This window comes from Podarcis erhardii (genome assembly GCF_964252035.2).
Source record: "Podarcis erhardii genome assembly, chromosome: 10".
NCBI classification, from domain to species: domain Eukaryota; kingdom Metazoa; phylum Chordata; class Lepidosauria; order Squamata; family Lacertidae; genus Podarcis; species Podarcis erhardii.
In genome coordinates, this window is record NC_138500.1 from 3,574,069 (window position 1) to 3,585,885 (window position 11,817).

Consider the following 11,817-nt stretch of genomic DNA (forward strand, 5'->3'; position numbering starts at 1 on the left):
ACTAGAGGGATACAATTTCTCAACAATAACAATTTCCAAGAGTCAACTCAGCTTCAAGATACAAAGACATAACATAGTTACATTCGCCATCTTTAAGGCAGAAGGTTACGGGGAATTCTGTATATTTCCATTAACTATCAAAGTCTACCTGTCAAAAGTTTTTAAAAGTAATTCCTTAGCGTCAGACAGCTTGTTACTAGGTTTAAGCTGTAAGGTTTCCGATCTCAGAAATTTATCAAATTCAAAGTCTCCCCCTGCTTCTTCGAAAGGGGGGGGGGTTAGTTACTTCAAACAGTGAATATTTGGATTTTCAAGTCAAAGTTTCCAAGATTTTAGCTTGTAGTATCTTTGCTTTAGTCTATATACAAAAGCGGAAGGCGGACTTCCTGTTTAGACCTCCCCGCTTTAAATCCAGATTACATCTTACTTTTTAGGAATTTCCAATTACGATTTCATTTCTTTAAGCCTCTGTCCTTGTCTTAATTCTTCTAATTGGTTCTACTCATGGGTAGTTGCTTTTGGAGCCAAATTGTCCCAGAAAGAAATCAGCGCTCTCCGACAACAGCTGTGCTGCTTCTCTCCGGGGACGAAGCGATGGATCCGAAGCACCGCACTGTTCACCCTGCCTCGCAACGGAGCCTCAAAAAGAGGTCTCCTCATGAGCAAGGGAGGCGGAAAAGGTGCCAGCCAGATCCCAGGTCCCCAGGCTTCACCCGCCTGTGGTTTTTTGCGGGTCTCCGCTTTCGCCGCAGCGGCAGACCCTAAATCCCCGGAGCAGTTCCCCTGAGAGTTCAGGGGAAATCTGCCATTGTCACTGGCACTGACCGGAAGTCCCTCCATCGTCCCCTTCTCCTTGTGCCCTCCATCTTTCCCAACATCAGGGTCTTTTCCACGGAGTCTTCTCTTCTCATGAGGTGGCCAAAGTCTTGGAGCCTCAGCTTCAGGATCTGTCCTTCCAGTGAGCACTCAGGGCTGATTTCCTTCAGTATGGAGAGGTATGATCTTCTTGCAGTCCATGGGACACTCCAGAGTCTCCTCCAGCACCTTGAGTCAAAAGCATCAATTCTTTGGCAATCAGCCTTCTTTATGGTCCAGCTCTCACTTCCACACATCACTACTGGGAAAACCATAGCTTTAACTATACGGACCTTTGCTGGTAAGCAGTAAGGTAAAGGTAAAGGGACCCCTGACCATTAGGTCCTGTTGTGGCCGACTCTGGGGTTGCAGCGCTCATCTCGCTTTACTGGCCAAGGGAGCCAGCGTACAGCTTCCGGGTCATGTGGCCAGCATGACTAAGCCGCTTCTGGCGAACCAGAGCAGTGCACGGAAACGCCATCTACCTTCCTGCCAGAGCGGTATCTATTTATCTACTTGCACTTTGTCATGCTTTCGAACTGCTAGGTTGGCAGGAGGAGGGACCGAGCAACGGGAGCTCACCCCGTCGCAGGGATTTGAACCGCCAACCTTCTGATCAGCAAGTCCTAGGCTCTGTGGTTTAACCCACAGCACCTTCCTGTAAATACGTGACCTCCCGCTTGAGGGATTATGGCGGGGACCGAGTGGTTTCAAAGCCCTTAGCCAATGACGAAAATTGTCGGTGGAATGAAGAGAATCGTTGAAACCAGTGATTTTCTATGAATTTCTAAGCGTTTTTGGCTATTCTCAATACAGACAGTGGGCTCGGAAATGACCCGACTTGGCCTCGCTACATTGGATCCAGTTTTATGAGTGGATTACAAGGTAACGAGCTTGCGATGAATTTAGCCCATTGTTCTCTCAGCAGGAGCTGTCGTCACCTTGTCAGCGCTCACTGAATCGTGGAAACAAAAAAAACTTTTTCCTTCCAGTAGCACCTTAAAGACCAACTAAATTAGTTCTTGGTATCAGCTTTCGTGTGCATGCACATTTCTTCAGATACACTGAAAGTTTTGACTATGGCAGACCAACACGGCTACCTATCTGTAACTGAATCGTGGAAGATAGCTTCGCTGAGCATCTCCTGCAGAGCCATAGCATTGCTGGGATTGGTTGAAGGGCTACATTTGACGCGATTTGATTGGTCAGGATGCATCCTCATGCAAATAAATTGTTCATTCATAAAATACATCGTTCATTCATACTGCCTGCCTGTATATAGCTTTACTCTTGGGGTGTTGGGGTTTTGTGTGGTGCTTGGTGCAACGCTGTGAAAGGACGAGGGGAGCCCTTGTATAGCGGGGTTCCCTTGAGGTCATTGCCTCTGACCCTATGTGGTTTACTCAGGAGTAAACCTCTGTTTATATGCTCCCCTCCATTCCGTAACAGTGGGAACCGTTGGTGGGAACCTTCCTCTCTCCCCCCCCCCATTCCTCCCCTCCCGCCCATCCTTCTCTCACCCCGCCCCCTCAACCCAAATCCCGCCCCCCTACGTTGCACCTCCTCCTCCCCCTCTTCTTCCTCGCCATCCGACTTCTGTTCCGGGAGGGGGGAGGGGGAAAAGAGACCCCTCCCAAATTGCCTCCTTCTCCCGCAAGTGGAGCTTCTGCACCGGATTGCTGCTCTGCGGCATAGCTCTAGGGGGGCGCGCTTTCGGAAAGGGAAGGAGGGGCGGCAGGTAAATCCCCCCACCCACCCACGTGGATGTTGCAGGAAAGGAAAGGAGAATCGCGAGCGAGGACAAAGAGGTAAAGGGGTCGCGGGGGAGGCGAGAGAAGGATCCAGAGACCCTCTTGAGCTCCCAAAAGCGCCTTTCTTGGATTGGCTGGGAAACAGGTCAGGGAGGACAATGGATGGCCGGCTGGGGGTGGGGCAAAAGCCAAAGAAAAGAGGCCGAAAATTAATAATAATAATAATAATAATAATAATAATAATAATAATAATAATAATAATAATAATAATGTTTTTACCCTGCCCACCTGGCTGGGTTTCCCCAGCCACTCTGGGCAAATTACAGTACATATAAAAGACAGTAAAACATCAGACATTCAAAACCTCCCTATACAGGGCTGCCTTCAGCTGTCTTTTAAATGTCAGATAGTTGCCCATTTCCTTGCCCTCTTCCCTGCACGCGTGCTGCGAAGGGGTTTCCTTGGACCCTTAGGAAGCCCACCCAGGGGATCCCAATGAAGCCCCCTCGCCCCATTTTCCCGCGCAGGCATCCCTGGGGCGCTGTGGGTTCCGCGCGGAAAGAGGTGGGCCATGAAAGGGTTAACGGGCGTGAGGGACGCCTGGATAGAGACCCCCCTGTCCCTCCCCTGCTCCTCTTGGGGGGGGGCCCTCCGGACGGAGAGATGGGGGGCGCAGGGCGTGGGGTGAGCCACGCCAAGGGGGGACTTTGGGTTCAGGGGAGACTCTGGGACAGAGGGAGGGAGGAAGTGGGGAGGGGAAGCATCCCTGGGGCAGGGAAGGGCAGCAATTTGGGGGGGGGGGAGCTAGGAAGACCAGTCTTTGGGGACACGTCTCCATCATGGCGCTCACGGGGATTCTCTGGAGGGGCCGCCTTGGATTCTCCCTCCCACCCAGGAATCAAGGCTACCAGAGAGGGGTCCCTGGAAAGTGGGGGGTTGTGTCCCCCCACCCTTTCCTTCCTGCAACCTCTATCCTCCTCCCACCCCATAAGCCAGTGCCCTGTCCAGACTGTTGCAGGAATTCATGTATAGGTGGGGGGGGGGGTGCACCTTCAGCAGATATCATGCACATGCAGCCCACTACCTAAATCAGCACCATCACTTTTGTGACTTGTCCCCACAAAGCACTTGATCACAGTTTCTTCCCATCTATTCAAAGGGCCTTTGCTGGACCCAAATGTAAGAATTCACTGATAAATGTCTCTATGTACTGGCTCACTGGGGAAAGTTCAGAAATTCCTATAGACATGTGAGCTCAGCTACTCAGCAGCCCCTCTGCCTGAGTGATGATCCCTGGGATCCTGATACCTGAGTGCCAGACAGGTAGCCATTCCAGAAAGAACCAACCCAGATGAAGACAAAAGGGTGGGATTAATTTGGCTGGGAAACAGGTCAGGGAGGACAATGGATGGCCGGCTGGGGGTGGGGCAAAAGCCAAAGAAAAGAGGCCGACCCCTTCTCCAAGCCCCTTTCCTCCTTCCAGGATCAGGATCCTCAGGAGCGTGTCCTGGCAGCCGGATTAAGGTAAGTTCTTGCCTGATTGGAAGGGGCATGGCCCCTCCACCAGGCTAGGCCACAATTTTGTGGCTTTTCTTTCTAGGTGGGCCCCCAGCTAGGCCGTTGGGGCAGCCATTTTGTTTTGCGGGGGGGGGGTGATGGCTCCTCCACCACCGCCACCCAACCCTCTCCAACTGTAGGCCGCATGGAGGCTGTTTCCTTTTGGCAGGCGTGGGGGAGCATGGCCGTGGGCTCCACTGGACATGAATGGTGGCGTGTGACCGCAGACGTAGGCCACACGGCGGCTTTTAATTCTGCTGACGCCGCTTTAAACAGCAATTTCCTTTCTTGTTGGGGGGGGGGTCATAAGTCAGGCCGCATGGTACTCATGTTGTTTCGCACTGCCCCCCGCCCTGTTCTGCTCTGGCTACTGACGCACTTCTGCTCCTAGCAGGGAAATGTAAATATCTCTTTTGTTACACTTGATGGGTGTTTGGTGGAGGGCAAGGAGAACTATGGGGCAGGGTCCAGGATGCTCAGATTACTGCCACCAGACCTCCCCTTTCATGATGTAACCATGATGTAGTTTGGGGGGGTGTAACATTGGGATTAGCAGCTAATAAAATTTTGGGTTCTCTTTTGTACGGGCTTCCATCTTGCTTCACCTGGTGGCAGGTGGGAATCCTGTCACGACAGTCTTCAGTAAAGACCAAGCCTACTGGCTGCTGTTTTGCTCTGGTATTCCTGGCTGGTGTCCTTGTTTTTTGTCCAGGGGGACCCTCAGCTTTCTCCGTTAACAAGACACACCTTCCTTCCTGCAAGCTCCACCCAATTCCCACCCTATAAGCCCCTGACTTGTCCAAATAATAATAATAATAATGTTTTTATTTATATCCCGCACTCCCCAGCTGAAGCCGGGTCAGAGCGCCTAACAACAATAAAAGTAACACAGTTTACATAAAATCACAAGCAATTAATTAAAAGGCATTCTAAAAACAATTCATTCTAATATCAATTCAAAATCAAATTAATGGCAGATACAGCGGTTCTGCCCAGCCCAGCCATTGGTCCCCTGGAGAGGAGAGGAAATCCCGAGAGGAAGAGAGGAGGGGAGAGGCCTTCTCAGAAGCGGCTATTTGTTTCCTCAATCCCACCCAGGAAGCAGCCAGAAACCTTTTCTTCTCTCTCAGGCTTCCATCTTAAAGTGTCTTTTCCACTGCCTGGTTCATTGAGGATGAGGATAATGTACACCTGTCATCAGAAACAGGAGTGCAGAGTCCATGGAATGGCTCTCAGGATTCATATAGAAGTTGCACCTCAAAAGCATTTCTGTTCCTCTTATTTTTGGTAGGCAATGTCAGAGTGACTGACAAGCTGAGATACAATCCTTCAGCATCTCATGATAGCAATTGCATGAACCTCCCCAGTCATAGAACCCATTTTCATGCTATATAGTGCCTGTGGCTGGAGGTTCTACATACAAGGTGTGCCTATACAGGCCCAAGACTTCCAGTATTAGCACAGGTGAGGTGTGTGACCTTCTCAAATTTACAGATTACGGCATCCCTGTGATTTTCTCCCCTCATAACATTTCGTGAGCTCATATTGCAGAACGAATTCCAAAATAACTGCAAATAACTACAAGAAAATTAATAATAATAATAATAATAATAATAATAATAATAATGTTTTTACCCTGCCCACCTGGCTGGGTTTCCCCAGCCACTCTGGGCAAATTACAGTACATATAAAAGACAGTAAAACATCAGACATTCAAAACCTCCCTATACAGGGCTGCCTTCAGCTGTCTTTTAAATGTCAGATAGTTGCCCATTTCCTTGCCCTCTGCCTGCTTCCCTGTAACTTCGCTTCTCACGGGGGGGGGGTGAACCAGCAGAAGACCCTCGAAGGAGGACCTCAGTGTCCAGACTGAGCGATGGGGGTGGAGACGTTCCTTCAGGTCTACATACCCGAGGCTGTTTAGGGCTTTAGGTTGCAGATCTTGCTCCTCCGCAATGATCTCCAGAGCAAGTCCAACATACAATTAGCAGAGTAGGAAAAAACGCTCAGAGACAGCAAAAAATTCCTTCAGCAAATAAATTTGTTCCTGAAGGCATAACAGGATTCTGTGCCTGAAAAATGCATCTGGGTGCAGGGGAGACTCGGGGAGAGAGGGAGGGGGCCAAAGGTGGGGGGAGCCGGGGGGAGGACGGAGGGGAGCATCCCTGGGGCAAGGAAGGGAAGCACTGGCGGGGGGGGGGGAGTAGGAGACCAGTCTGTAGGGAGACTTCTCCACGGTGCACCCACAAGGAATCTCCCGAGGGGCCGCCTTGGTTTCTCCCTCAGAAGCTGCTCTTTGTTTCCGCAATCCCACCCAGGAAGCAGCCAGAAACCTTTTCCTCTCTCTCAGGCTTCCATCTTTAAGTGTCTTTTCCACTGCCTGGTTCATTGAGGCTGAGGATAATGTACACCTGTCATCAAAAACGGGTGCAGAGTCCATGGAATGGCTCTCAGGATTAATACAGAAGTGAAAAGCATTTTTGTTCCTCTTATTCTTTGTAGGCAGTGTCAGAGTGACTGACAAGCTGAGATACAACCCATCAGAATTCGATGACAGCAACTGCATGAATCTTCCCAGTCAAAGGACCCATTTTCATGATAGACAGTGCCTGGGGCTGGAGGCTCTACATACAAGGTGTGCCTATGCAGGCCAAAGACTGCCAGTATTAGCACAGGTGGGGTGTGTGACATTCCCAAATTTACAGACTATATGTGAATGAGAGTTTGTGGGTGGGATTATCGTTTACGACAACCCTGTGATTTTCTCCACCCATAACATTTTGTGATCTGATTTCACAGTACTAATTCCAAAATAACTGCAAAAAATCACGAGATGATAAGAATGATTGTAGTATTTATACAGTGTAGTTCATCTGCATATGTATATGTAGTCCATCTGGTTGGGTTTCCACAGCCACTCTGGGCAGCTTCCAGTACACATAAAAGACAGTAAAACATCAAATATTAAAAACCTCCAGATACAGGTCTACCTTCTGCTATCTTCTAAATGTCAGATAGTTGTTCATTTCCTTGAGCTCTGAAGGGAGGGTGTTCCACAGGGTGGGCGCCACCACCCAGAAGGCCCTCTGCCTGGTTCTTTGTACCCTCACTTCTTGCAGGGAGGGAACCAGCAGAAGACCCTCAGAGGAGGACCTCAGTGTTCAGACTGAAGGATGGGGGTGGAGACGCTCCTTCAGGTCTACAGGGCCGAGGCTGTTTAGGGCTTTAGGTTGCAGATCTTGCTCCTCCATAACGATCTCCAAGACTGACATATAGTTAGCAGAGTAGGAAAAAACACTCAGAGGCAGCAAAAAAATCATTCAGCAGAGAAATTTAGTACTAAAGGGGCCATCAGATACTTGGTGGTCTTTTCTTCCAAAGACAAATATTCTGAATACTTTTTAATTGATGTATGATATAAACAGCACTTCTGTTTTACATATTCCACATTGGAGAGATTTTGATACACAGGTCTGAGTTCATCGCTGCCCCGAAAACTGCTGTGTTAGCAGTACAGCAAGTGTGGACAGTGTGTTTGGGGCTTCAGGGCTGCCTAGACAACAAGAGCCCCTTCTCAGCCTGGCTTATATGGTCCCAAGGAAAGCAGAGCAGTACCTTTGGCAGCAGCTTGGCAGCAGGAGTGGCTGGAAGGAGGTGTGCAGGACACCATCCAACCCTCTTGGAGACTTTTCTTCTCCTGAAGAAAACCAGGCAGCGAAGGTTTAGCACCACAGTTTTCCTTCTCGAGGACCTTGCTTCCCAGGTTGACAAGCTCCATCTGCCCTTCACTTTCCTCTGCAGCATGGGCAGAATCTGCCTTCCTGACTGTGGGATTCACTGTTGTTCTCATCCTCTCCATCCACCAGGGCCTGCCTTCACCTGCAGCAGAATTCCCCAACCCACCAAGGATTTGAGACCCATCAGCTATTCTCACCTGGTTTAGCCGGCTGGTTGAAACCGTTCCTGGGCTTGTGGCCCCTATTCCATCCTGACAGCTTCTGGAAGCCACAGGTGAGAACTGAGTGCAGGTTGGGGACCATTGATGGATACATTACCCCATAAGGAGCATGACATGACCCCCACCAAAGGAACTAATGCTCTCCTAACACCCCAAGACATCGTATAATTATGATATTTGAGACAGAACCGGAATAAATTCGTCGAAACTTGTTCATGAATTACTATCATTTGACATTGCAACTTCACTTCCTAAAAATTGGAAACATGGGTAGGAGGTGGGGGAATGTAGGAGACGTTGAAATAGGAGAAGGAGCTAATGGAGCTTGATGTTTTCTCTTTCCCTTAGTTCTGGAAACCCAAACAGGATTCCCTTTCCTCCCACTCTGAAGAAGGAGATGGAGAAGACAGTCAGAACTCCAGGGAATGGTGCACCTTTTCACCCATTACGAATAGAAATGAAAATGTGTGAAATGTGGAATATGCTTCATTGAATGAGCACACATAGTTCACATCAACGACCTCCAACAGGGGAGAAACCATTTAAAGGTATGGAGTGCGGAAAGAGCTTTAGTGATAATGGAAAACTTAGACCACATCAACGGACTCACACAGGGGAGAAACCATATAAATGTATGGAGTGTGGAAAGAGCTTCACTCAGAGTGGACACCTCAATATACATCAACGGACTCACACAGGGGAGAAACCATTTAAATGCCTGGAGTGCGGAAAGTGCTTCAGTCAGAATGGAGTCCTTAAATTACACCAGCGGATTCACACAGGAGAAAAACCATTTAAATGTATGGAGTGCGGAAAGGACTTTAGTGATAATGGAACCCTTAAAAGACATCAACGGATTCACACAGGGGAGAAACCATTTAAATGCCTGGAGTGCGGAAAGAGCTTTAGTGAGAATGGAAACCTTAGAACACATCAACGGACTCACACAGGGGAGAAACCATATAAATGTATGGAGTGTGGAAAGAGCTTCAGTCAGAATGGACACCTCAATATACATCAACAGACTCACACAGGGGAGAAACCATTTAAATGCCTGGAGTGCGGAAAGAGCTTTAGTGATAATGGAACCCTTAGAACACATCAGCGGACTCACACAGGGGAGAAACCATATAAATGCATGGAGTGTGGAATGAGCTTTGGTGTTAATGGGAACCTTAAAAAACATCAACGGACTCACACAGGGGAGAAACCATTTAAATGTATGGAGTGCGGAAAGAGCTTTAGCGAAAATGGAGAACTTAAAACACATCAGCGGACTCACACAGGGGAGAAACCATTTAAGTGCCTGGAGTGCGGAAAGATCTTCAGTAAGAATGGAAATCTTAGAACACATCAACGAACTCACACAGGGGAGAAACCATATAAATGCATGGAGTGCGGAATGAGCTTTGGGAATAATGGGAACCTTAAAAAACATCAACGGACTCACACAGGGGAGAAACCATTTAAATGCTTGGAGTGCGGAAAGTGCTTCAGTCAGAATGGAGACCTTAGAAAACATCAACGGACTCACACGGGGGAAAAACCATTTAAATGCATGGAGTGCGGAAAGTGCTTCAGTCAGAATGGAGTCCTTAAATTACACCAGCGGATTCACACAGGAGAAAAGCCATTTAAATGTATGGAGTGTGGAAAGAGCTTTAGTGATAATGGAACCCTTAAAAAACATCAAAAGACTCACACAGGGGAGAAACCATTTAAATGCATGGAGTGCGGAATAAGCTTTGGTGATAATGGAACTCTTAAAAATCATCAACGGACTCACACAGAGGAAAAACCATTTAAATGCATGGAGTGCGGAAAGTGCTTCAGTCAGAATGGAGACCTTAGAAAACATCAACGGACTCACACAGGAGAGAAACCATTTAAATGCATGGAGTGCGGAAAGTGCTTCAGTCAGAGTGCACACCTCAATATACATCAACGGACTCACACAGGAGAGAAAGCATTTAAATGTATGGAGTGCGGAATGAGCTTTGGTGATAATGGGACCCTTAAAAAACATCAGCAGACACACAGGGGAGAAACTGTTTAAATGTATGGACTGTGGAAGAAGCTCCAGTCAGAGTGGAACCCTTGATTTATGTCAACAAACTCACACAAAATACAAACCTTATAAATATCAGTAAAGTCGATAGAGGTTCAGTCTTGGTGGAAATTCTAAATCAACAGATTCACGGACAGGAAGAACCTTTGGAGTTGAAACCCTACAAACCATCAACAGACTCAAAGAGGAGAAGCAGTTTAAATGAAAAGATTGCACAAAGTTCTTTATTTACAAAGAAATGTTTAAGGAAAATACAGAGACTCTCAGATGTAAGAACCCATTTAGATGTATGGAGAACGGGACGTTTTCCTCTCAGAGTCCACTCTTTTCTTCACAGAAATGAACTCAGAAGGAAATCTGTCTTTAACACATGTTGTGTATGTGAAGTTCTGGTATTTATGTGTAAAACTGTATAGTAAAGAAATATTGAAGGCAGTGTCAAACAATGTGATTATGATCTAAGATGTAAAGCACCTTTTGATAGAGAAGGAGAGAGGGTTTATCTGGATTGTTGGTGGTGGGTGAGGATTAGGGCTGGGTGATATATTGATATCTTATCAATACCGGTTTCTAGACCATATCCTGATAACCTTTGAAGAACAACTGATATGGCAATACACCACAGATCACAGTGTGTGTTTCTGGGATGTGCCTGAAGGAACGGCAGAAAGCTTTTCTTCGTGACGTCCCTGCAGCTGCCGAGTTGCTGACTTCTCTCCCAGACGACAGGAAGCGAAAGACACACATCCACTGCCCTGTGTCCTTCCAGCCTCTTTCCTCCCTTGCTCCCTTCTGCCGGTGTGTCTGCCTGACTTAGATATCCTGTGTTCTGTATTTTTTTACTGCTGAAACTGGGTTTGCTCTCAGAAGCTAAGTTTTGTGCATCACTGGGGACCCAGTGACAACTGTATGCTTTGAAAGCTCAGTAAACTATTACTGAAGAAGTCCTGCTGCCTCTGTGTGTTTTTTGACATCAGCATGGGAATTGCTCTACACGTGGCCCCTACCCCACTGATACTTAGCTAATGCCCTGGAGTTGCTGTACTCAAGCATGGAAGACGGATGCATATGTGTGTGACTGGTTTTTGCCCCAAACTCTCTCACCCCCACCACCGCATGATCTCCAAACACCTCTTCTTCACCAGAACTTCATCCCTGCCCCCTGCGCATTCTGAAGGAAACTTAAAATACTGTAATTTAATGGGATATTTTCCCCAAGTCTCATTGCAAGAGGGGGAAGGATGGGTTGCAGGTACCAGGGAAGTCTCCTGATGGGTCCCATCTTCACTCAAGAACCCCATGGGGCAACCCCAGAGCTGCTACTTCTTCTATGGTTTGGGGAAGATAGTATAGTCCCAGAAGTTATTATTCTTCCTGCCTGAGGACCAGTGTGCATATTATTATTGTACTGATTTTACTGTTTTTGTTGCTGCTGTTGCTGTCATGGGCTGGCTGGGTGAAAGGGGGGGGGGAGGCACCAGCTGGGGAACCCCCAAGGGAAGAAGGCTCGGAGTCTGGGTCTTGTAGGCCCCCTAAGTCTATCAAAACTCCTAGTTCTGGCTAATAAAAGGCTAATTTGGTGTTACGGGGGGGGGGACCCAGGTGCGGGGCTGCTCTGCCACCCAGCT

General features: G+C 48.0%; 2 protein-coding genes across 3 annotated transcripts in view; both read left to right on the forward strand.

Annotated features, from left to right (window-relative positions):
- The window catches only part of LOC309351869 (uncharacterized protein), a 46,912-nt gene that overhangs the window by 34,278 nt on the left and 817 nt on the right, over window positions 1–11,817 (forward strand). The window contains exon 4 of the mRNA XM_081880001.1: window positions 8,470–11,133. Coding sequence (XP_081736127.1) covers window positions 8,615–10,177 — 1,563 coding nt within the window. The 5' untranslated portion in view covers window positions 8,470–8,614 and the 3' untranslated portion in view covers window positions 10,178–11,133. The remainder of the gene's footprint in view (window positions 1–8,469; window positions 11,134–11,817) is intronic.
- LOC309351912 (uncharacterized protein) overlaps window positions 2,408–11,817 on the forward strand; it is a gene marked incomplete at its 3' end in the record, with an annotated part of 80,929 nt that continues 71,519 nt past the window's right edge. The window contains exons 1-4 of one of the 2 annotated variants that reach the window (XR_014160979.1): window positions 2,408–2,663; window positions 4,090–4,130; window positions 5,455–5,627; window positions 6,666–6,838. The remainder of the gene's footprint in view (window positions 2,664–4,089; window positions 4,131–5,454; window positions 5,628–6,665; window positions 6,839–11,817) is intronic. The other variant, XM_081880107.1, reaches the window with a different exon arrangement.